Below are 26,913 nucleotides of genomic sequence, written 5' to 3' on the forward strand. Positions count from 1 at the left end.
AACAAAAAAATCTTTTTTCCCCCACTGAAAATCTTAAAAATGCAAATGCGAAAGGTTTCCAAAGATAATTACTAAACTACTAACCTAACTTGCATATACTCTGTTATTTTAACACCACCACAGTATATACAGCGTTGTACAAACAGTGCATTTTCACATGAAAGCATGGTTTCCCAACTGCCAGCCACATACATCAAAATTGGGGTCACTTATTAAATCAATTGATATGTCTGCATTTCAAAATGTGAATTTTCAAATAAAGTATTTCTGCAACATCTCACCTAATGACCCTTTCTTTCTCTACATGGACATTTAACTGTTTTAATGCTCAAAAATTATTTTCAAAAAATTTAGATTACCACATAAGAAAAAAAAAAAGAATATCTTATAGCTGTGGCCAGAAATAAAAGGAAAAGAGGAAAAAGCAAGAGTAGATCCAAGGATGCAAGGTGAACACCTTGTCTGCTGCCTGGGCTTTTTCTTCAACTGTCCGTGTTGCCGCCATCTGATGCTTCTCGGTCATGGATAAAATATCCTTGAAAAGATGGTCTCCTTTTCTCTATTGTTTTAAACAATAGACATAATCAACAAATAAGACAAGTACATCACATTGACAACAACACAAACATAGAACAATTGTGTGGGTCAGCGGAACAAATGGATGAAGGGGCAACATACAGTGAGGCCAAAACCTTAGCATGCCAGACACTGTTTCTCCAGACAACACAAGAGTCAATGGCTGAAAAACGAACATTAATACCTTCAGAAATTCTAAAAATGAGAATTTAACTTGTATACAACTTCATAATACCCTATAAACTCCATGGTGTTTTAAATCTTAGTTTTTTCAAAAGTTTTTTCAATTCAGCAATTACCTTTACTCATCTGTTCTTAAAGAGCTATTTTCCTTTCACAATCACAAACTTAGAAATTTAAAGCAACTAACAGCTCTGCTTTTAATGAAAAGGTTAATAAAAATAGCATGAGGTTATCTAAATCAAATGTGCACAATTTGGCAACACTCAAGCCAGACTGGATGATGAACTTATGGAGAAGTGAGGGGCGTAAGGAAAAAGAGAAAGATGAAATTGTAGGGTAAGACCTTTATATATTTTTTAAATTGTGTATTATTGATAGCTTAATCACTGTCTCTTCAAGTATGATACAGAGCCCATGGAAGTTCTTGGCCGATAATGGAGATTTTGAGAGCATCAGAAAAGAACAGATGGGAATGAATGGAGAAATATTTTGGGAATAGATTCAAAAGGCAATGCGATATTGATGGAGAGAAGTAATCACAGAAAGAAAAAAGAATGTTATGGTTGAAAACATTTTTAAAACACTAGTTTACATTTTATTACGAGGGAGTCTTAGTATTAACTTGTATGATACAACATTTTGCAAGTTTACATCGGGGTTCATCAGTCTTCAGAGCTAACTTTAACTCATTTTCCTCTTAGTAATTACCTTAACCATTCTAAAAATGATCCACATTACTTATTTATTTATTAAGCAAACTTTCTTATTTCAGTAGTCAACATCTGAAAAGCTTATTAAATATCATATAATCTCAGTTTCTAAGTCGTCCTATATAAAAATACACTGCCACTAATTGAGTAACATAGTTATTCTGAAACTATTTCAAAAGTACTTTGTAACTCATACAATTTACTTAAGAACTACGTCAACACATATTACATTGTTAATAAATATTTAGTATTTTAAAAAATTGTTAGCAATTACATTTAAACACACACACACACACACACGCACACACACACACACACACACACCTGGGAACATTTTGTAACTTCCTGGGAATCAGCATCAGAGATTAGCAACCTGAATTTTACTGAAAAGCTGCAGACATATAGCCAACAAATAGCTAATGACATACCCCTTGTATCTGTAGGGACAGAGGTGTGATACGTCGTTTTTCCCATTCATTAGGGCGCGGCTCAGGTGTGGATTCCATAAAATTGCGCTTGAGTTCACTAATGCTAGCCTGATGTTTCAGTATGTCCTCCTGGGCCTTATCCAGGTCCTAGCAATGTGTAACGTATTAAAGGGGGGAAATCCAAAAGGGAAAAAACCCAGTAGGACAAAAATAAAAATAAAACCAAAAAATAAGACAAAGCATACTTACGATTAAAAAAAAACATACTAAACCAAGAAAAATGCCAAGTCTCAAAAGCCATATTATCACCTATGAATAACCTTAATAAGTCCCTCAAAATTTGAACATAAAGCGAATTTGTAATTTTGTATGATTCACATCTTAAAGGGTTCTAATGTCTTCTTTGTTTAGGATTTTTTAAAGAATAACTATTTACATTATTAGAAGGAAGTCATGGAATTAATACTCAAAATTGCTAATAACTCTTCTTTCTAATAGTTAGATTTGAATGCAGCCTATGAATTTGTTTCTGTAGACTCACCTTCCTGATTAGGGCTACTACTAAAATTGCCTTCTGTGAACATATTAAAATCAAGTGAAAATAGAGAAAGGTGGACTCAGAAGCACACTTGGCCTCAGGGGGAAAGCCAGCCCAAGATCATCTACCACAAAAGGGGGGTGGTAGGGTGGGCAAGGACTGACTTCTTTCAGGAAATTCCAGCAGTGGCTGGAATAAAAATAACAGCTTCCATAGGCTGCTTGTATTTGATCTCTCCATAAAATAACCTCATACTAGTTTCATGTAGTTGCCAAGCATAAATGTGAGGCCCCACTGCCCCACATACCAAATTGGTCCTTATACAGACAAAAATGCAAGAGTAATTACCAGGTTGATTTTTCACTGCAGTAGGCCCTGATGAATGGTATTGTGGGATTTTTTATATTGGCCCTGAAAACTAGTATTTGTGGGAATTAAAACTAAATATTGCTTAGGAAATGGTCTTAACTAAATTTTAAACCTTTTCTTACATTTCAAAAATCATGGGGGCCACCTGTTGATTGCAGCTTTCATCCCACTCCCAGAGGAACAGGTCATGCATCTGATAAAATTAGGTATTCCGTATTCATGCACAAGCATAGTTGCTCATCTATGAGCTTCTACAGCCATTTGCAAAAACTCATGAAAATCTAAAAATCTTTGCATGGCATGGAAAAATGACTGTGGCTTGAGATCAGGCACATTTCTTGTATTTGTTCAAAGCAATGTTATGTATTACACTTTAAAGCATTTTAGTAAGTTATGCAAAAATACATTTCCAATAATTATCACAAGCTGCCAAAAGCAACCAAATTGATTAGTCGGATTATTGAGAATTGCAGTTCACCACTAAATACATTGCCATGTACTGCCCCCTAAATAAGGAGAAGAAAAGTTCTCGTGTGACACGGGGAATATAGTTGACATTCCTAACTGGGTGGCTAGGTTTTCTTCCCCCCACCCTCTTTTTTGTCTTTCATTTATTCTTCCTTCTTTATCAAAGCGATCCCATTAATTAGCATACTTTCACATGGAATACTTTAATTGAACCACATTCCTAACTGCATGGATTTTAGTGGCACCACCCACCCCCACCTCCATACCCACCCCCAAACTATTGTGGACACAGATCGACAGTAAAACGATCTAATGCCAAATCAACAAATATCTGTTCTGGTTAATGAATACTAAGGATGGGATCACATTACTTCAGATTCCATGCCCTGAGATAACCCATTAGGAGAGTATAAGTTTACTTATAGAACTTCAAGGTTAATGGATAAAAACTATTCATCTGATGGAACAGAACTTGTTTTCCCAGTTGTCACTTTGAGAACTTCTAGGAAATACACTCCTACCTCAGCCACTTTAAAAGAACACAGTCAGACGGGTGACATGCACTCCCGAGGTGGATTTCCCCATGCATCGCATGCGCTGTGCTTGGAAAATGCTGCCAGCCAGCCTGAGTGACCTCCCAACCATAGCAGCCTGGCAGCCATCAGGACAGTTGTTTTCTTAAATTATACAAACCTCCAACATTAAATTGCTATGTCTGACATAAATATTATCCCCTTCTACTCTCAAGGAATTTTTCTGTGAAATTAAATCACACACAGGGGGGAAAAGCAAATAAACGTAAGTGTATCAATCAGCAAGCACCAGAGTTGGATAGTCTAAGACATTACTAGTAATAACAATTTTAAGAACCTAAAGCCACAACAAGCAAAACTGACAAATAAACCCTGAAAGTGCATCACCCCACACAAGAATAATGGCAGGCAGCAGCCACCATGTTTTAATTTTGCAGAAAAAATATCCACCTCCTCCAGCTGTGTTTCCTCTTCTTCCATCTTCGCCTGAAAAGTCATACAGCAAGTGGCCAGAAACAGAAGGATTAGTGGAAACTCTACCATTGGTGCAAAGAAGTTGTATTTGAGCTTCAATGGTGAACTAGCATTACCAACCTTTATTGCGTGGCCCTCAGAAGATGCAGAACATTAAGCCACGTGGTCTTTCTTCACCTACAGTGTTGTATAAATGATGGAAATGATCCTTTGCAAGGGTGGAATGGAGAATGGAAGCTTCACTCTTTCTCAGTCCCTAGTTTACATGCACTGCTTTTGAGTATTGTTTTTTATTACTCAAGAATAAAAATCTGAGAGTGTAAAAATGGCATAATTCAATCAGTTCTAATTTGAAATGTCTAAATCCACTGGTGATAACAGCAAAGTAAAATGATGTAAAATTTGGCTTTCCCTTTATGTCAGACAAATATTCCCTAATATTCAGTTTTTTACACAGATTTCTTTCCTTGGTGGGGAGGGAATTGGTTTATTTTGCTACATTCATGTTACAATGGTAGGTATTTAAAAATACTCTTTAAGCTATAGCCACTTTTCTTTCATAAAATACTTTAAACAATAATCAGTTTTCATAGTTGGACAAGTCTCAGTATTTAACGTTCCAAAAGAATAAATTTGTAAATTTAAAACTAGTATAAATACTAGTGACTACTGACTAACTCAAAGACAGGAATGGCAAGAAAGAAAAATACTGGTTCTGATACCAAAGGAAAATAGTTTAACCTTTACCTGTTAATTGATAGCAGGATCATATACATATCATATTCAAATGACAGTGTCAAATCTGAGAGTTCAAAATATTCTTTTTTAAAAAAAATGTATTCAAGTATTTCTGAAAAGTTAGCAAGAAGCTCAAAGTATCTTTTTTATCAGAAGGTAAATATTAGACACAACCAATAATCTGTTAAGAACTATCTTCCAATTCCTGGGTCAACACTGAATTCTCTCAAATGTCCAACTTTCACATCCGCAGGTACCCTTTAAGATTCGTGGCTTCTCAATGCCTAATCATAGTATTATCTTCACATTTGTCTTTAGGTTTGCTCTAAATTACATGACTTACTCTATTTATTGATAGTAACCACAGGATACTAAGATACTAAGTCACCAGACCACATTTTACAAAACAACCAAAAACATACTGCACACGTTAGCATGGACTGACTAGCAGTGCAGAGGTAGTCCTATAAAGAGGTAAATATCTTCAAACCAGACATTTAATTTTAAGAACACTAAGAGGCCCAACCTTAGGGCTATATATTCTAAATTTTCAAAAAGCCTTGTTTCATTTTCCATACACATTTGTTAAAGAAAAGATATTTTCCTTACAAAATACCTGACAGTGACTCTGTCACATAATTATGTGATTTAGAGTTTAAAAAAAAAACTCATACAAAATAAAACACTACCTGAAATTCATCTGGTCTCCAAATGCTACAATAATAGAGATACAAGGAGTTTCTGAGATTAGAACTACAAATGTCAGGAATAAAGGAATAAAGATGCATAAATTCAAGAAGAATGAGCTTGGCTTTCTAACAAAAGAACTAATAGAAACTCTACTTACACATGTCAATTACTATGATGTCCACAGCATCCTAAGTTCTATTTTTAAGACCTAGTAAGGTTTACAGATATTTATAAAAGAATCCTATAACTTTGCTTTAAACTTAGACTGTATGGAGCTCTCAATGGATATCAATGACAGGGAAGTTGCTTACACTTATTGCTCATGCACTGAAATATCTGTGTGAAAATGTGCAGCTCATACTATATTGAGGGTAGTCAGTGGTAAAGTTTATGCACATGTTTACACTCTACATTGGGAGGGGTACAAGATGAAGTGTAGTTTTGTGGACTGCACAGACTGAAGCTTATGTTGGAGTACCAACAACTGCTTCCTCTTCCTCTGTTCTGTCATTCGAGTCACAGTCATAAGACACATGAAAGGACGTGGCTTTGGCCTCCAGGTAGCAGAGGGACAGAGCCAGAGGAAGGGAAAATGTGAGGGAAAAGGGCACTGACTGAGAAGCAGAGAGGAGGAGCCCAAAGATGAGGATGAGGGAGGGAAGGAATGAAGGGGAGGTGATCGGAACATAGTGCTGGACGTCAGCGGGGAGGAAGGAGACCCAGACCTTGGGGAGGCTAGGGAAAGCAAGGTACCCATCTTCATCGAGGAGGGAGGGGAAGCTGGGTGGGAAGCATTTACAGAAACTGAAGGGAAAGTACCCAAACTCAGAATCCTTGAGGTCAGCCTCTTTTAGAGGCTTCTCATGGGTGGGAGGACAGTCAATCTGGGAAGGGGCTACAATAGGATCCGAAACAGAATCCAGGACAGCAACGTCACAGTCCCCCTGCTCTGATGTTTCCCCTGTGGAAAGGAGTTCTAAGCTGTCTAGTGTGACTTGGTCGGCCTCCCCAAAGGGGTCTTCCTCCGAAATGTCTGAAAGCAAGTCCATTTCAGGGACTGGTAACAGGTTTGGGGAAAGACATGAAGCATAGCGGATGAGCGGTGAAGGTGGGCAGATGAAAACAGGCTGCTTTCAGAAGCAAATCCATGGTTGAATGTGAAATTACACGGATACATTCAAAGGAGAAATGGAGGCAAAAGAGGAGAGAAGAAATAAGTAGTTAGTGAACAATCTTACTCAAAAGTAGGGATTGTATTAACACAGTGTGGTTAGAAAATGAATTAAATGATCCATTTTAAAGAGGAAAACTGAACTACTTTGATCATAAAATGTATAGATATAGACTGACTTTATTGTTTTCTGACTGGTTGCAAATAGATCCAATGAAACTCAAACAGCATTATTACTTTTAAACCTGGTTGCTGACAGACATTCAAAGCATTGGCAAAAGGCCAACATACTCAACTTTTGCTGAATGAAGATAAGAATTTCCTTTGGAATTTAAAAGAACTTTATAAAAAAAAAATAACGATGTATCAAATTAACCAGGCAAAATAGAACAGAGACTTCAAATTGCTCAGCTCTTCTGTTTCAGATATAAGGAGTCACTCTCCTAGGTGCCTCATCAGCATAATTATTAAAGATTCTGACAACTTTTCAGCAGTTCAGGATACCTTGTTGGGTGTGATTTGTGCTATTTTTAACTAAATAATTTTTGCACAAATAGTTTTTGAAATATGATACAAATTCTTTAACAAGGTATGCAGGTGATTGGATGGCACGTGCTACCTGAAGCCCTTGTCCTTGTGGCATAAGGGTCCACCTGGTCCCCCTCCCCCACTCAATGCTGAGAATTAGAGGTTGTTGAATTCCTGAGAACTGGCAGCTACTTCATCTGGCAGGTTCTTTATGTCATGCTGTATGTCTTCAGAATTTTCAAAGTTAAAGTACAGAGAATATTATAAATCCACAGAATGATTTCATTTGTGTGTGTGTTGCTTTGTGCAGATATAGAAAAGAGATCTGAAGAACTCAAAGCCTCTTCAAATCAACCTCTAAGTAACTTCACTTGCCCAAGGTAACATAAATAACAGTGACAAATTTGAAAACATAATACAGGGTACTTCTCTATTCATTATGGTGTACATACAAAATAAGGCCAAAAGCAACACGCCATCTTCTCACTGTTCACAAAACACTTACCCTTGCTTAAGAATGTCTTCTTCATCAGTTATAGATTACTAATGAAAAATAACATTTTTCATAAAGACCATCTTTGCTCATTTCAAAAAATGTTAAGTCAACATGATTAAAATAATAATACAGGTTATACTTTAACATTTACTTGTAACAAACAAATATAAATTTCAAATCATCACAGCTTTCATCATTTAAGGATTTAACTAAATAGAATGATTATGAAGAGTTAAAAAATACTTACTTGCATTAATATAATTTACATTGGAATATTTTGCTTTGAACTCCACTCAGAAAAAGGTCAGAGATCCTGTCCAAACAAGCACGAGCCTTCGCATATTTGAAAATTAGGAAATTATATCAAAAGAGAACATACATTGACTAATTTTAAATATTATTTGAGTTCTGAAACAACAAATGCAACAGATAGCCTCTAGCCTAAGCACACATTTAAAGTCACATATTCTACTAATTTACCATACCTTTCCTTCAATGAGGTGCACATGTGGGGCTTTAGTGGGGCTTCTAAGGTCCCTTCTGCCATCCCCATCCTGTACTATGGCAGTGCTGACAACTCCTCGGCCATATGCCGACACCTCCCCAGGGCCAGGAGAATCCTTCGTAAGACTTTGGTCCACAACACCAACTAGAGCTAATAAAGAATGATCATTTGGATTACATTAGGACAGGTAAATGGTCAAACTTTATGAAACTTCCCCCTTTTACACAGATAAGCAGGCAGCATGTACTCAAAAGGAACGTTGCTAGAGCTCTGAAAATATCAATGTATCAAATAAACTAATTTTTAAACCTTTATTAAAAGTTTATTTATTAATTTAAATTTTTTTTTATCCTCACCCAAGGATATTTTTTCCATTTATTTTTAGAGAGAGTGAAAGGGGGTTGGGAGCATGCAACCGAGGTACATGCCCCTTGACCAGATCGAACCTGGAACCCTTCAGTCTGCAGGCTGACTCTCTATCCACTGAACCAAACCACTGAACTCTAAAAGTATTCTGAATTTTAATCCATTAAACTACACAGGCTCCTAAAACAGTTTTTTTAAGGGTATATATACTCTTATCATGGAATCAACCAGCAGAAGGAGCTCTAAGCCCAGCTGAAATGAGAGTCAAAGCAGTGTCAGAACCACAATGTAAGCATTATTTTAATTCTCTAGGATTTCTTTGATCTTATCTGAGATTATTTCTGAAACAAATAATTATCTATTTATTAAAATTATTTGCTTCAATAAGTTTAAAGAATTCGCCCATAAAAGAACTTGAATTTAAATGCCACTTAAAATTGTGACAAGATAGTAAAGGTAGATTTTAGGGAATGAATTTCTGTTTAATAGTTTTTATTTCTCTAACGTCCCCCCTGAATGCCTCAACTTGACCTAACAGTAAATCTAATACACAGACACCCTCCCACTCAGCAAGCCTGGCCCTCATGTACTCCCTTCATCTCTCCTACAGATGGGAAGAAACATAGACTGTGTTGCAATCTGTGTCATACGGCAAATCAACCCAAGATGGCCTCAGACCCCAACAAGGCAAAGTGAGTAGCAGTTGGCAAAGTCTCTATCTGTAGTTTCTCCCTCAACAACGGGAACAACCACGGAGGTCATTTTACTTGTATAAAAAGTGCTTGACTGGCTCAGATCCATGCCCCCAGAGAAGCCCAGTAACCACAAAGGCCTTTAGGCTGCAAGCCTTTGGAGGGCAGGGACTGTATGTGATCCACCACATTGAACTTGGGAGGCATCAAGCACTTCTAACCCATGTTTTACAAGAAACCTTTGATCTACATCCCTCACAAGCCCTAAAACTTCCTTCTTCCCCAGTCTTGCTGTTTTGGCCACCCTCATACTTGTCTGCACCTAGTTAACTCAAGCCAGAAACCTCAAAGTCTCTTCCTTCACCCCTTAACATCTGCAAGTCCAAGCAAGTGCTGGATCTATTCTAAATGTGGCCAGTTCTTCCAGCTCTATTTGACCACCCAGATCCCTAAGGACTCATGCTTTCAAAAGCCCACAGAATGTTATAAAATGAACTCACATCTTACATTAAGAATAATTATTTTCCAGGTGCTTTTTTATAAACTTTTGAGAAGATTTTCATAGGTTTCACTTGGAAAGTACACAGCTATGAGTAATTATTTTAACTTATGATTATGATTTCTAAGCACCCCTACACACACTCAGAAATTATTGCAAAATGGGAAAAATTTGACCTAGAAATAGTTTCAGATATAATATCAAAATTTTAATGAAATTTAAATTTACACAATGACGTTGACAAAATGTTGACGCTGCATACTTTTAAACATTTATTAATTTCAGATTGCAGGGGAATTTTTATTTTGGGGGGATTTAAAACAATTTTTTTTAGGTCTTAAACACTTGTAGAACCCTGAGAAGCTTGTAGGCCCCAGCCACTGAGCTTAGGGTGCCAAATGGCTGACTGGACTACTATCACCCAAGGCAAGACCACCATTACTCTCATCTGGACTATTCCCAACCAGTTCTCCTGCTTCTTCTCTCATCCTCTAGTGATTTTAGACATTGCAAAGTTATTGGTTTTAAAAAAATTAACACTGTGTACTTATATGCTTGCACAAGTATGTACACATCTGTACATATACACACTACACACACACCAAAAACAAAACAAAACAAAAAAAACTTTCAGTAATTTCCTGCAACACCTAGAATAAAAACCACATTCTTCACCAAGGCGTGCAAGGCCCCAGCCTACCTCTCCCCATCACTTACTAAGCTCTGACTACACTTGACTTCTTTCTGTTCTGGAATGTAATAAGCTCTCCCTAATCTTACAGCCTTCAGACCCGCTGCTCCCGCTACCTGCGATGCTTTATCTCCTGCTTTACTCAAGGCTGCCTCCTACTCATCCTTCAAATCTCAACTGAGATGGTTCTCCTTCCTCATATAGGCCTCCGTTCCCAGATGACCCAAGTAACTAGTGTCCCTGATTATTATATTTTCCATTTTCATGACATCATTGCTTCCCCTGCTCTCAAATACATCTCGGTCATAAACTCTTTTAAATGACTGCTTTGCCTACTTTTTGGGTTGATTCTCCAATCTTGGATTCTCACTGTTCTAAAACAGCTGTTCTGGATTGACTTTTATTTTTATATTTGATTTTAGATATCACATTAAATTTTATGTTCTATGTAATCACTAGAAGACTGTCAAGCCTTAAAGTAAGAACTATTGATACATATATCTACACTAGTCTAACCTTACTTAAAACTAAACAGGAAAAAGAAAACACAACACATGTCAACAACAACAAAAATGGTATGTTAATGGAGAGTGGTGGGAAAAAATAAAGCTCAGTACCAGGTTACAGCCTAGCTTTGCTTTGAGGAGGAAAAAAAAGAGAGACTATAAGCCCTAACCAAATAGTTCACTGGCTGTCTGGTCCTGCACTGGCATGAAAAGCCTTCTATTTTTCACAATAACACAATAATCCTTTGATAACTTGCCCATCTGATGAATTACAGTGCCCAGAACACAAAAGGAAAAATAATGGATTACTGTGCCATGTTTGTGGCTTTTACTTATAAAAATCATTGTTTTCAGATACAAACCTATTACAACCCTCTGCACTAGTTGCCCATATAAGATGGTACATTTCCTTAAGCACGGCTGATATACCACATAGAAATCACAGTAGTTTACTCTTCTTTATAAACTATAAAATTTGTAATGTAAGAGTTATAAAGCCTCATAGTTTAAAACAAATGCTGAAAGAGACAGCATTCCAGAAAGAGGAATAATTTCTCTCAGGGCATTAAACAATACTGCCTGCATTTATTCAGCACTTGCATAAATTCTGTGTAGCAAGGGGCAAAGTTTGTGAAATATTTACATGAATGGGAACATTTTTCAGATTTACTGGAAAAATGTTCAGTTGCCTATTAGCTAAAAGTTACACGGATAGCTATTGTACACTAGTAATTCACTAAGTTTAAATCCCTATATTTGGAAATGTGGACATTTATTTGAACCAAGTTTATGGTCACCTTGCAATTTTGGGTGGTCTCATAAAAATATACTAAAGATTCTTCTGAATCAATATTTAATAATTATGTATACAAAGATGCCCAACAACAAATCCTGGGAAGTATCTCCATGTGTATGCCTGGTTCTGTTTTCCAAGTTTATTCCAGGAAAAACAGATCAAGACCCAGGTGTGTTTATCCTTCACTGAAGGAATATGTTTATCTATTAGCATATTGTCTGTCTCAGATAATTATTTATAATATAGTTGTTCAAGTTCATATTTCAGAAAGTTATCAGTAATAACAAGCAATAAAAATATTTTTGCTAATAACAGTAATAAAAGATAATTTTTAAATTTTATGTTACTATTTTTGTATATGTTTTGAGATTAATCAACAAAAATGTTGAAAAGCTACTTCTTCTGGTAGAAAGTCATCCATACGAATTATTTTCATTTAGGTAGAAAAAATGTAAGTCCTTCATAAAGTATTCTAATGTAAAATTAACTTTAGCTTTTTTCTAGAAAACCTGCTATTAACTCAAAATTAGGGTAATAAGATACATACATGTATGAAAGGAAGCAACATCAATTTATTTCCATGTATAATTTATACAAAACTACAAATATGTAGCTAATTAGAAATCCAATAGGAAAAATATACAAATTTATACACTCCCCTTGGGTGAAAGAACAAACGAATATATTATATTTCCTTTCTTTTTGTTAAAACACTACATTTAAACTGATACTTTGAAGCTGTGAATGGTTTCTCAAATGCTGGAAAGTTTGGTAAGCTTCAGTCAGAGTTTTTAAAATCATAAAAAATTTGAATGTTTTAAGTTCCTTTGAATAGAAGTTCAGATGTTACCACACCAAAAACCTTTGGAATTACATTTTTGCCAAAAAATAATCCACATAAAATACATCACAATTAAGTCAGACCAGTAAAAATATGTTTGTCCACCATCTCATCAGTGAGAACTCTTAGCGAACATTTGTGTCCGCTGACAATGCAAAAAAAAGCATTTAGATTCAGAATGCGAACTGCAAATCCTACAAAATTTTCTTGTGAGTATAAGAAATGAAACTTTATATACTCAGAATAAAACGGCTATTACTCTAGGGCAGTGTTTCTCAACCTTGGCTACACATTAGAATCACCTGGGAATCTTTTCAAAATCCTGATTTCTGGGCCTCATCCTCAGATGAGGGTTGCTGGGCCTCGGAGGATGAGGCCCAGAAATCAGGATTTTAAAAGATTCCCAGGTAATTCTAATGTGCAGCCAAAGTTGAGAACCACTGCTCTAGGGTATTTCTGGGAGCCTTATCAACTAGATCAACATTCTCTGATCCCACTGGATTAGAAAGATTAATGGAATTTAAAACTGTCATGAACATCTTTACCTCCATCTAGAATCCTGGAGGCCCGCTTACTAGATGTGCGCTCAAAGTGTGGCGCAGGCCTGTCAATGAGGGTGCTTGCCTGGCGGGTCTGGGCTTGGGTGCGGCCGCTATAGCGGAATTTGGACCCCAAGGTCAGGAACTTGGCCTTTGGTGGCTGCTCTGGAGACACAAGCCTGTAGTGGGGAGAAAAAGGAACAAAATTAGAATTTATGAATTCTTTATTAACTTTAAAACTCTTTTAATATCTCATTTTATTAAGCATGATTACTCAATATTAAAAAATGGATGACTAAACTAATGAAAAAGAACATTATTTATATACCTTCCTATATAAGAGCTTGATGATAGTGATAAAATGAATAAATCCATATTCATGTATTCATGAATGTTTTCCTCGACATGAGCAAAAGTGCAGCTGTTCTCAGTGTTTATCAAAGGTTATTTATTTGTATTAGCTTAAATCATTTAGATAAACACATATGTCTGAATTCTCGCTCCTAGCTGTAAGTGCCAAGTAGCAATCCCTTACTCTTAGTAATTCTTAATATTTATGTTTATTCTTCCTGGGAAAGAACATCTAACAAGGAATCTTGTTCCCATGAAGAAGGCAGCATGCAGTGGATATGCAGAGATGACTAACTTCCTTTCTTGCTAGCACAGTTCTACTGCTAAACCTGAGTTCATAATGGATAAAGTTAAACTTAATGTCAAATACTCGCATGTACACAAAAACATGTTCTTAGTAAACAAGCCAATCTTGTCTGGCATACAACTGAAATTTCCTCACTTTCACTGTCTGATCAAGAGTTGGCAAAATATCTTAAAAAAATAATCTCAGAGCTCTTGTGGAATTTATTAAATATAAGAAGGCTTTAGTTGACAATTCCACAGTATGGAGAATACTACCAAAATTTTTCCTATCATTCTCCAAGAGTGAATCTTTAAGAATTACTTAACATTTCAAGTATTCAAGACCTTCTGCCCAGTTTTTTAGAAAACTTATTCTGCTAAGGAAGCAATGAAAAAAATTTCAAGGAAAGGTAAAGCTACATGTAATAATACAAGAGACTATCCTCCATTAACTAAGGGTTCTCAGTAGTCTTAAACATTCCTCCCCCTCTCCCCCAAAAGTGTTGGAATTAAACTGATGAAAGAACTAATACCCTCTGGGCTCTCTTGATTTTAATCTATTCATGTATGTAATAAAAGTGTTTCTTTAAATCTTCCATTTTCTGCCAATTGACTTTGAAAGGATATATGTCACAGTGCAAAAGAAGGAAAGTCATTAACTAGAGGATTTTTATTTTGTTTTAAATTGAGATAAGATACTTTCTTGCCTGACATTGGTTGACCACATACTCAAAGCATTAGCTTGCAGATTAATTTTCTGATGATAAAAAACCCCTTAAGTAATTAAGTTTCAATTAAATAGAAACAAACATCAAAACAAAAAAGGGGCTGACTTCACCACAGACATTTATTAGCTCTCTTTAAAAGAATTTTTTTGGTGATTTAAGTCAATGGTAATATAAATTTTCTAAGAAAATGAAGATAAATTGACAAAATATTTCAAGACTATCACTTTAAGATCAGTTTATTTTCTTTTTATGTTACTTTTATTTTCCATATCAGACCCTATCTTGATAAGAATAACATCAAAACCACTACAAGGCATCTATCATTTCACTTTTGGAAATTTAAAAGCTATGATAAGGGGCTAACCATCAGAGTATTAAAAGTCTGGAGCAAGATGATCTAAGTAATAATGTATTACAAAGGAATCCAACTTTACATATTTTACTGCTTAAGTAGTGTATTAACATTTTAATTTTATAAAATTCCTGTCATTCCAAATTAATATTAATGTTTATCTATGGAAAATGAACATTTTAAGAAAAATCCTCATACCAATTGCTAAATCAATCATACATTTAACGAGTGCCATGGGTTCCCATAAAACTCTCTATAAAGTGGCTGATGACGTTAACTCGCTTGGGATTAATCTGGATTTGCAATGCCAAAGTTTAAATGGCAGTTTAATGTGAAGCTAGAAAACCTCGTGTTACTCTTGTTTACACACCACCACCACCACCACCACCAACAACAACAACAACAACAAAAAGCACTGAGAAAATAGCAGGAAGCAAATCAGCTGTAAATTCAGTTGGGAAGTCTAGCACCGTGGGTATACTGGTGGGTGCCTGGAGCCACACTACCTGGGTCTGCATTCCATCACACCGTTACTATGTATATGACTAAGAGCATATTTCTGAACTTCGCTGTTCCTCAGTTTCTCCATATGTAACATGAAGATAACTGCACCTGCCCCATAAGCTATGTTATAAGGATTCATAAAATGAATCCCTGTGCAGCACTAAGAATGGTGATGGGCTATATTAAATGCTCAAGCAAGGACAGCAGCTTTATTATGTTCTAGTTAAACTAATATTAGTCTAGCTGAGTGGCTGTCAATCAACACAAAGATCTGTTTATGGCTTCAATCTGAAAGCCATTTTTTAATTTCCTAAAGAAATTATTTCAATCTTTTGTGATAAACTAAAACAGAACAAAATCCACTGATCAGATTCAAAGCATTCCGCAGACAAATTATGATTTTCCCTTTCTGTGTTACATACATGTTTGTGAGCAAAGTTATATAAGATTTAAAGATATAAAAATGCTTTTAATTAATCATTATCCCAAAAGTCTGCAGGAGCAAATTGGTCTGCTTTTAAATTGGAGTCTATGGTATGCCAGCAAAAATGAAGGCAGACAGTTCAGAGCGATGAGTGATGACAAGGGATGGCCAAGGCAACAGAAATAGACACAAGAGTGGACTTTGCAGACAAAGGAGATTTGACACTGATAAGAGCAAAGAGTCATAATGGAGGGTGTTGCAGCATCTGCCACACTCTCCACTACCACCTCCCAGTAAGTAAAAGGTACCATGAGCTATTTCAATTAATTTTAAGCTGTTTTCTTTCAATTACCTGTAAAAAGTGTGATGTTCCACACACACTTTCCATAGCCTTTTCGCAGCCCGATGGTTCGGCAGTTTGAATCCAATGGTACTCTCAAACTGTTCCAGCTAGAATAAACAAATTGGCATATTTATTTAAGAGTTCATTAGAAGCTACTAAAAAACATGAATTCACATTTTCTCTAAAAAGTGATTCTTCTTGAAAAACTGTGATTACATCTAATATAATTTATACAAAATAAGTATTTCATAGACTTCAATACTAGTTTCTATGAAAAGCAGGTACATAACTATTGACATAAACAATGTCAATGTCCACTAAAACTAATTTTACCACCTTCCTATTGATCTCCACTTAGCTGATTCAACAACAAACATGAGCCCCCACAATGTGGCAGGCACTTACCACTTCCCTGTTCTGTGAATCTGTGGCTGTTGCTTGTGTTTTAGCAACAGGAACATATATGCAGGTTTATCACCAAGAACCTGACCTTTTTTTCACCACAGAGAAATAAAGAATAGTTCGTTTTCTTAAATTCAGTGGAAAAAAATTCAGTTAACTCGTGGCCATGGAGAACATGGACAAAGCCTAATCAGATATGCCAAGGACTACATGACATGCTTACCTCTGCAGGCCTAACTTTAATGTAGAAGTTACTGCGCTTATAGGAAATTTTCAAGATTTTCGGCCAAGCAAAACGATTGATTCTCAGTCTGTCCTTGTAAATGAGGAGCCCATTAGCACACACACCCAGCTTGATGTCCACGCCTTCTGAGTCCTGCCAAGCATAAGCATTTGACCACGGTTAGAGTTGTGAAAATTATACAGATCAGGAAGCTCGTTAGCTCCTCAAACCATGACTAGGAATACCAATTTAACAAGTTGGTATTTAAATTTCAGTGACAGCACACAGGTTAATAGAAACGGTAGGGCACACAACACATCTTAAATCTAATCATCTTCAGGGATTAGGTTTGATTTGCCAAAGAAGTACACAACGTAACTACAGGACACAATATTCTTCAAAAGGCATTCTTCATGTTCCTGAGCTCAGGCCTATGAGCTCACGAGGAAGGAAGGAAACAACGCGATTTAGGTATCCTGAAGATAGGAGAGCTAAAAAGTGTTTGCCAAGAGGCAACGCCCCCCCTTGGGGATAGTATGTTGGCTTAAAGTACATTGGGCCTTTTACTTTAGTAAAACTTATCTCAGATGGATTATTCTAGCTAATAGCTGTTAAAAGTTACACCTATATTCTGTAAAACAACAATCCCTCCCAGGAAATTTCTCTTCTAGACTGATAGTGTTAAAATGTTTGAATTCTTTCAAGTAGTTATTCAGTAACTCCGAATGCTGACATCCAGTTCTTGCCATAGCATATTCCTTTGGCTGGCATATTTTAAAGGACTGTAGGCTATTCTTCAATTATTAATATTTTCTTTCCCCAGTGTTTTAATTTAGAATAGATGACAATCTAGAATAATCACAAGCCTGAAAGATTTTAAACTATCAAAAAAGTTTACAGACAAAAGTAAAAAATTGGCTCCTAATATTTCTAGTAGTGTTGAAAATCTAATATGCACAATACTCAAAATGTACAAATTATTGTTTATCTTTAAGGGAAAAACTAAATCTCATTCAAATATTTAACACTGAAGAATATTACTTAAAGATATTCACATTTATTAAATTCTCAAAAAGCATGCTGAAACAAACACTACGTTTAGGTCTCAATTCAATACAACATTTTGACTGTCCTGTGATTGAGAACAATGTAACACAATTTATATTAGTTTTTTTAAAAAAATAAAAGGACAGTACTGGGTAACTGATGCCAATTGCTTTAGTTGCTGGTATGTGAATAATTCATATATACAAATGAAGTTACATTAGATCACCTGAGGAGGTTTAAATATCTAATCTATAAGGTTCTTTATTCACCAGTGTCCTGGCAGCCAAAATTCTCTCTAGGAACAGAGTAAAAAGCGGGTGAGTCAGGCACAGGTGTCCAAGCAACTTGGCACCAGTCACAAATGGTGCGTTTGCCAAAAACGTCACTGGCCATGACCGCAGGAAGCAGGCTGGAAGATTGCCCAAGACAGCATGTTCTCACCACAAGTAAGGAGGCAGCCCTCATTTGAAACATTGAACAAAGCCATCTCTCGTGTGAAGCAATTTTTAGACAGGACACTGAAGCTATTTTATCTGACTTAATAATAAACAAAATCTGGACCCAAGTAAATGAATTGATTTTCGGTTGTTCCACACATTGTTTTAGAATTATCAGTATTTGTACGATGAGAAATTACAAATAAAAGATAAGAAAGGGAAAAACATTGTATTTGACTTCTGACATTCAACCTCAAAGTCAGAGAAATAAAGAAAAAGGGACCATCTCCTCTGCTGTGCTCACTGCCCCTAGAAGCTGCCCCATGTGGGTATCAACAGGATCCCATGCCCACTGACTTCGAATGATTCAGCTTATGGGAAGTTCGTCAAGAAGATCAGAGAGGGGAGGGAGGGAGGGGTGGTCAGGGTTTTGAAGATTCCCTCCCTGTATGGCTGCCATCTGGCTGGCTGTGTCCTTGGCAATGACAGCTCCTCTCTAGATGGCCTTTCCACACAAATCTCTCCTGAGTCCTGACAATCACTCTTCAGATCCAGAGAGGGCTGGTGCTCTACTACTTCAGAAGTATCGCTACTCCTGTGGTTTCCCTGTACCTTTGTCAAGATACCTTTTATTCAACACCCTCCAACTTGTCCTAACATGAGAGAGCCAGTAAAAACTCTTCTGATAATAAAATATTAATTAAAAGACGTTTTAAATACAATCTCAAGACAATGAAAAAGTTAAAGGCACAAAAACTACATGAAAGGTTCTTTTAAATTGCTATATATCCTTTTAAATGTCTACAAATATCGTTTATCAAATATTATCTGAGTCCATCAGATGATTAACAGAATGAATGAATGTTACTTTGCATAATCTCATTTTTAAATCCGTGAGTTCAATTGCGCTAAGGTTTTTTTAAATGTTTCTTTATTGATTTTAGAGAGACAGGGGACGATTTGTTGTTCCATTTATTTGTGCATTCATTGGCTGATACTTGTATGTGCCCTGACTAGGGATCAAATCTGCAACCTATCAGGACAATGCTCTAAACAACTGAGCTACCCACCAGGACAACAAAGGTTTTTTTAAAAACAAGAAAATGTATCAAAATATTAACAGTAATTGTTTCACATAAAGAGATTTCAGTGATTTTTTTCCCCTTCTGTTCGCCTCTAGTTTTCCATGATGAACATGTATTACTTTTATAATAGGGAAAAATATTTAAAGAATAAAGAAGTCACTGAGGAAAAAAGAAATTTTCAAATATGAAGGACTATTAACACAAAAGCAAGAAGTATTAATCTGAGGACTAGGGAGGGAAGACATCTTCGGGTGGGGGGCTTTCCTGGAGATCTCACAAATCCTTTCATCTGGGCTTCCTATGCTACATTTAGGGATTAGCAGGGTCTTTTTAAAAGCAGGCTACCACAGCTTCCCTCAGCATGTTGAGTTGACTCTGAATATATTTCCAAATCCACCTTTCACCTTACCTCTTCTTCTCCTAAGCTCTCCCCATTAAATGATCATCCAAGCAAGGATCATGAAATAGGTAACATTTATTACTGGCATCCTCACAACCCAACCCAATTCCACCTTCTCCTAACACCTACTCTTCCTCCCACCTCTCAAATTAGACTGAAGGTGCTATGTCACCTGGAGCCTGGGCCAGCATACTTTATTTTACAAGAGGGAGAAGCCCAATTCAAGGGCTCCTTCATAACGAGGGAGTTTTTAGATAGTGGTCAATACCCACCATGCTTTTTCGCTTTCATAGTAGCTAAGATCTGTTCTCTGATCCTAAGACAGAGGCAGGAGAGGGAGCTGGGATAGAGGGCACTTTTGTTACTTCTGATAAGACAAAAGCTGGGATGCAGAATAAACCAAGATGATGGATCAAGAAGGCTGATGAGTCTTGGGATAAGTACATATGAAAGGGTATTAATTAAAAATATTGGAAAAAGAAGAAAGAAGTAGGGGGGAGAATAAATGGACCCTCCCACAACCATAAACACTACAATTAGTCTCCAAAGAAATATTACAGAATTCCTAGGGTGAGGGTGAGTAGCCTTTTGCAAAAGATGAACCAGATTATTCTGACACTGGAGTCCTCTCAAAACTTCAGTCAACAGCCTGGCAAGAGGCCACCTCCCCATGACATTACAGTACCTTGGCATGATGTAGGTCAACACCATACATGGAAAGCCTCTTTGCATTTTCTAAGAACTGGGAATCAGCTTGTGCTGGAGATAAGCCCCTAAGAATCAAAAGAAACAATATTATCTTATTGGTGAATGCAAAGAAAATGTGGCCAAAATAGGGGAAGAGGTGGATGAGCTTGGAGAGTCGGGATGCAGGGAGTAACACAGATAAATCTGCAGAAAAGTAGAAAACAGGTAAAACAGCTGAACTCTCAATCTCTAGCATTTTTATCTTAGGATCCTCTAATATAAACCTGTTTGTTACAAGGATATGCACTTCTACCCTTACCCTTTTTATCTTAGAAAGTTGCTTTCAATTTTTCCTACTGGGGAAAAACACCCCAGCAATAATGGATACAACATAATTAACAAAAAATAAAATAAAATGAAAGAAAAAAGTGATTTCATTTTTCTGAAACAATCAAATTCTTACTCCTTAATTTTATTTCACTAGACTTGATCATAACAAAGATCAGAAATATTTGTATTTGGTTTTACACCTATAGCAGATGATATATATCACATTCTATCCACATTGAAATTTTTCCCTTCCAATCTACATTCCCAAATAAACAAATTTTAAGCTCCTAGAAAGCAGGAACATGTCCCATTAAACTTCATATTGCCCATGGCATTTTAGCATCTGATATTTCAAATTCAAATTACAATATGTGTTTATTTACATGTATAAAAATAAAAAAATTAAAAGCATTTTGATATTAAATAAAAATATTTAAAGCCAAATATTGCATTTAGTTTTTATGTATTTATTGAGTTTATTTGGGTGACATCCTTATATAATAAAAGGCTAATATGCAAACTGTCCCCTTGGGAGTTTGACCAACCAGCAGTTTGACTGCTCACTATGACATGTGCTGACCACCAGGGGGCGGCACAGAACGAGCCTTCCAGTTTCAACCCAATGGGAGTCCCCAGGGAGGGAAGGCCCCCGCCAGCAGCCAGCAGCCGGGGGAAGGAAGGCCCCTGATTAGCCCTGATCGCCAGCCAGGCCTAGGGACCCTGCTTGTGCACAAATTTTGTGCACTGGGCCTCTAGTTGGTTAATAAAATTACATAAGTTTCAGGTGTACAATTCTATATCATCTTCCTATTCATGAACATGGTATATGCTTCCACTTATTTGTATCCTCTTCAATTTCGTTTTTTAGTGTCTTATAATTTTCCAAGTATAAGGCTTTTACAACCTTGGTTAAATTTACTTCTAGGTATTTTAAATTTTTTGAAGCAATTGTGAATGGGATTGTTTTCTAGAGTTTCCCAGATAGTTCATTATTGTTTATAAAAATGAAACGAACTTCTGAATATTTATTTTGTATTCTGCTATGTTACTTAATTCATTTATCAGTTCAGGTAGTTTTTTGGTGGAACCTATATGGTCCTCTATAGTATATAGTTTCATGTCATCTGCAAATAATGACAGTTTTATATCTTCCATTCCAATTTGGATGCCTTTATTTCTTCTTGTCTGATTGCTGTGGCTAGGACTTCAAGTACTATGTTGAATAAGACTGGTGAAATCAGACATCCCGTCTTGTTCCCAATCTTAAGAGAAATGTTTTTAGTTTTTGCCCATTGACTATGATGTTGGCTGTGAGTTTGTTATATGGCCCAAATACTTTGAGAAGAACAGGTGTTAGTTCTTCTTTGAATGTTTGGTAAAATTCACCTGTAAAGCCATCCGGTCCAGGACTTCTGTTTGCTGGAGGGTTTTTTTTATTATTGCTTCAAGTTCACTAGCTGTAATCCGTCTATTCAGACTCTCTGATTCTTCCTGATTTAGTTTTAGAAGATTGTATGTTTCTAGAAATTTACCTATTTCATCCAAATTGTCCAATTTGTTGGCATATATTTGTTCGTAATATTTTCTTATAATCCTTTGTACTTCTTTGGTGTCAACTGTTACTTCTCCTCTTTCATTTCTGATTGGGTCCTCATTTTTTCTTGATGAGTCTGGTTAAAGATTTGTTAGCCTTGCTTATCTTTTCAAAGAGCCCGATCTATGTTTCATTGACCTTTTATATTATTTTTTAGATTCTATTTCATTTATTTCTGCTCTGATTTTTTATTATTTCCTTCCTTCTACTCACTGAGTTTTTGTTATTGTGCTTTTTCAAGTTCCTTTAAGTATAAGGTTAGATTGTTGGAGTTTTTCTTGTTTCTTGAGATAGGCCTGCAATGCTATGAATTTCCTTCTCAGCACTGCGTTTGCTGTATCCCATAGATTTATGGGTTGTTGTGATCTCATTTTCATTTGTTTCAAGATATCTTATGATTTCTTCATTGATCTCATTGTTAACCCATTCACTGTTTAGTAACCTGTTATTTAGCCTCCATGTCTTTGTGTGCTTTTCAGGGTTTTTTTCTTAGGATTGATTTCTAGTTTCATACCATATGGTCAGAGAAGACTTTTAAAAAATAATAATAATAATGAAAAAGTCAATAAGTGTGGTTTGTCTAAAAGCTTCTAATCTCTAAAAGTTTCTTTCAAATCATTATCTTCAAAATTTTTAAAAATTTCAATTTTGCAATGTGGGACAAACTATAATTTTGTAGCTTGAGTTTTTAAAACTTATGCTACAAGAAGCATTTTGTTTTCACACAGATATAAAAGTTCTTAACCTGTAACATGATATTAAGTGATTAAGTAATCCTTAGCTAAACCAACAGTCATCTTTTGTGGATAGAGAAACCACTTGCATATTTCAGTCATTTCTCCTACATCCCACCCACGTTTCTAATTCAAATCCGGATGACTAATCATCTCCCTTGCTTTCTTATTAAAGATTGTAATAAAAACAATTAAAGGGCAGAAGGAACATACAGTAAATGCCAAACAAATATGTGGGTATGCTTGTTTCAAGTATACAGGTGTATATCAAGGGATAGAAATGGGATAGAAAGATGTCATAAGAAAAGGGGACTTTTCCAATATATGAAAACATTTATCCTCCTGAGATAGTTCCTCATATTATAGTCATGAAGACCCTGAAAGATTATCTCAAGGACTGCAAAGTGTCTTGATTAGTACTAAGTGAAGTTCCAAAAGGAAACACTAGATAGCCCACCAACTGTGCTCTAATGTCTAGCAAGTTTTATAAAAGAAGCTATTTAAATCTATCATGGCCATTCTCTCTCCAGCCAGAAAGTCAACAGACCTGTGGGTTTTATGCAGCTCTACCACTTTCTCTTCCAGCTCCTTTGTCTGGGAGGGGGCAAACTGGAAGTCACTGAGGTCATGACTGGCATGTTCTTCTGGGTCATAGTCTCCAAGTTCAGCCTGTAGTGTGTAAGATCCCAGGAGGGCATGAGTCACAAAAGAACAGGGCAGGCGGCCAGAGGCAATGTCCTGTCGGAGCTGAAGGCACAGGAAGTATCTGAGGAGCAAGGGGAGAAAAGGATTGAAGAGAACAAGTAGTTAAGAATGCAGCACTCATAATCCTTGAGTTCTAATAATCCGTTTGAAAATAAATATATAATATAGGCACTCTTCATATCCCTAGTAAAAAAAAAATCTTCTCTAATACAAAGCTCACCTTGCTCCTTGGACTCCCAACCTTGTGGCTTATAATACAGAAACTGAGTCTAGAGAGCTAAGCAATAGAATGCAAATTCTGAACTTCTATTCCAGTAGTAGTGTATTATGACTATCATTATTACAACAAAGAGTTTTATGACCGAAGGTAAAAATTCCAATCACTGTCCCCTTGGATTTAAAATTAATCAAAATTAGCATGACCTCAAAAGTTGTAAAAATTAATAAAAATTTAAAAATAGCGGTAGCGGGGGGTAGGAGAGGCCAGGGGGAGGGCAATGGGGTAAAAAAAAGAGACATATGTATTACTGTTTGTAATACTTTAAACAATAAAAAGAAAAAACAGGAAAAATAATAATAATTTTGTCCCCCGCCTTCCCCCCCCCAAAAAAAATAGCGGTAGCTCTTAAGCATTAGCAGAAAAGTTAAAGTTATCCTGCCCTTTTTCCTCTCTACCCTTTTCATACTAGTTTCTTATTTTTCTGAGACACTTTTAACAACAATTATAAGTTAGTGTCTACTTTGAAGCCCTAACTTGCCCACTTACCCCATCTAAAGAGGCAGCTAGTTCAGTTTGCAGTAGAAAAAGGATGGGCTTCATAGTAAAGCAAAGCTAACTCTTTGAGCAAGATAATTTACTCACCTAAGGTTAATTCACCACCTGTAAAATGGGAAAAAGTCTACCTCCCTCTGAAAGTGAGGGTGAAAAATTACATAATATAAACACATTGCGTGGTATCCTGGGAATCAAGATTTGTTAGCCATAATCACAATAATGGTATTATTAGTTATAATAATTATTATTCCATGTACCAAGTAGCTTACCACACAGTTATAAAAGATTCTGTTTTTTTACTAAATAACATGGGGAAACAGACCTGTGGGTTTTATGCAGCTCTACCACTATTTATATTCTGTAGGATTTTGGGGGGCACCGTATCAAACGCCTTTTGGTGACATTTTAAAGCCTGATTGCTCAAATGTAATCAATTGCTAAGGTTACTAACGACCACTCCAAACTAAATGGCTCTCATTTCTGAAGATTTGTTAGTTACTGCCATTCCTACTGGCAGGTAGCCACCTTCATGTGGATACTTTTGCCTAGCATGGCTTTCAGTGCCCCTGCCCCAACCTCCTCTTATCCTCTCCCAACACATTCACACAGGCGCACTGCACTGCCTCTCAGGCAGGCCTCACTGCTGTTCAGTCACAGAGCACGACCCAGCACATGCTATCAGCCATCACACAGTTCAGTTCAACCAGGATTACTGGACACATCTGTCAGGCAGGCCAGAGACTCTATCATCATCACAGTCCCACAGCTGGCAAAGTATTTGCCACATGGTGGGTGCTCAATAATTTTCTGAGAATGAAAGTTGTCTCACTATCACTGCAGTCTGAGTGTTTTTATGCATTGCAGAAGCTCTCTTTCTAAGGAGGATTATGTTTCCTTGACTCCCAGAACAGCATGAGTATCACTGTACTTACTTTATTTTCATTTTTAAATTCATTTTTCTTGTGGACACTATTACAGATATCCCTCACTCCCTTCCCGCAGTGATCCAGGTTGTCCTCCAGTTCCCTAAGGCTAATCAAGGACAGTGCTACTTCTCCACATTTTATGAGTTCTAAGGCCTATCCACAAAGATTCCATCTATTACTAAAATCTTGTTGCTCCCTTTTATAGTATTGTCTCTACTTTTTCCACTATCTCTACTTTTCCCATTGGTGTTTTTAAAGCTTAAGTTTGAAGTACAAAAAGCTTCCAATAAAAACTGCAACAGCTCCCTGAATTTCCCAACTTGGGAAATTTACACTGCAGGAAAGAGCATTCTTTAAACATTATTCTGAACACTGTTTCTGCCATCCTCCAAAGCTTACCCCGCCTTCTAAATGTTCACACAAGTCGTGGTGGTGATTTCAAACATGACAAGCAGGCCGCCAGCTTACACGTACAGGCAAGGTGGCTGGTCTCAGGCTGCACTGCCACAGCTGTTAGTTAGCCCACTAAACTGTATCATTCCTCCCTCCATACACAGAGAGACTGTGAAAGCCCAGTTTGAAAGGAAAAAGAAAGTACTGATGATATAAGATGCAATCACCCAAGAATGATCATCCTCAAACAAAATACTGCAAGGAGCAGTGCATGTACGAGGTGTTGGGTCACAAAGCCCCAGTTACTTGCACTGTTTAAAGGCACTCCTGCAGTGAGGCTCTGTAGCTTATACCTGCAAACCTGTCAACTCTACACAGCTCACTGTGCAGTTACAAAAGCTACTATTTATTATTTACTAGCTGAAGCTAATTCAATCACAACTTAATTAGTACCAGTACATCCTTATTCAGCAATAAGTACTAAAGGGAAAAAAATCTTATTTAATCTAATCTTGGAAAGATAGCTCCATAATTCTTATTTTACATGGATATCACACACTCTCTTAAGCATACCTATGCAACTTGAAATTTGACAACACTGGTCCACAAGAATCAAAAGCCGAGTATTCCAATAAAACCCTCTAGTTTTCTTCAAGTACACACACACACACACACACATACATACATACATACACACATATACACAGGGGTCCCTCGGGTTACGTCAGACTCTACATATGTCATTCCGTGGTTATGTCGTCATCTCCCATTTATTTATAAAAAAAAAAATCCCGTCATTTTGACATATGTACATATTTGCGTTATGTTTTTATTGTTTATTTACCACAAGT

At 36.5% G+C, this 26,913-nt stretch overlaps 1 protein-coding gene across 14 annotated transcripts in view; it reads right to left on the reverse strand.

Moving 5' to 3' along the window:
- The window catches only part of EPB41L2 (erythrocyte membrane protein band 4.1-like 2), a 135,206-nt gene that overhangs the window by 29,803 nt on the left and 78,490 nt on the right, over positions 1 to 26,913 (reverse strand). For 6 of the 14 annotated variants that reach the window (XM_006778464.2, XM_015557804.1, XM_015557805.1 and 3 more), the window contains exons 7-15: positions 23,811 to 24,029; positions 20,604 to 20,691; positions 16,950 to 17,102; positions 16,334 to 16,431; positions 13,344 to 13,516; positions 8,388 to 8,557; positions 3,966 to 4,028; positions 1,898 to 2,044; positions 458 to 559 (exon numbers count right to left, since the gene is read on the reverse strand). In XM_006778464.2, coding sequence (XP_006778527.1) covers positions 458 to 559; positions 1,898 to 2,044; positions 3,966 to 4,028; positions 8,388 to 8,557; positions 13,344 to 13,516; positions 16,334 to 16,431; positions 16,950 to 17,102; positions 20,604 to 20,691; positions 23,811 to 24,029 — 1,213 coding nt within the window. Of the gene's footprint in view, positions 1 to 457; positions 560 to 1,897; positions 2,045 to 3,965; positions 4,029 to 4,565; positions 6,835 to 8,387; positions 8,558 to 13,343; positions 13,517 to 16,333; positions 16,432 to 16,949; positions 17,103 to 20,603; positions 20,692 to 23,810; positions 24,030 to 26,913 lie in introns of those variants that run through there. The other 8 variants (XM_015557815.1, XM_015557807.1, XM_015557813.1 and 5 more) reach the window with 3 other exon arrangements.

This window comes from Myotis davidii, unplaced genomic scaffold (assembly GCF_000327345.1).
Source record: "Myotis davidii unplaced genomic scaffold, ASM32734v1 scaffold147, whole genome shotgun sequence".
Lineage (NCBI taxonomy): Eukaryota > Metazoa > Chordata > Mammalia > Chiroptera > Vespertilionidae > Myotis > Myotis davidii.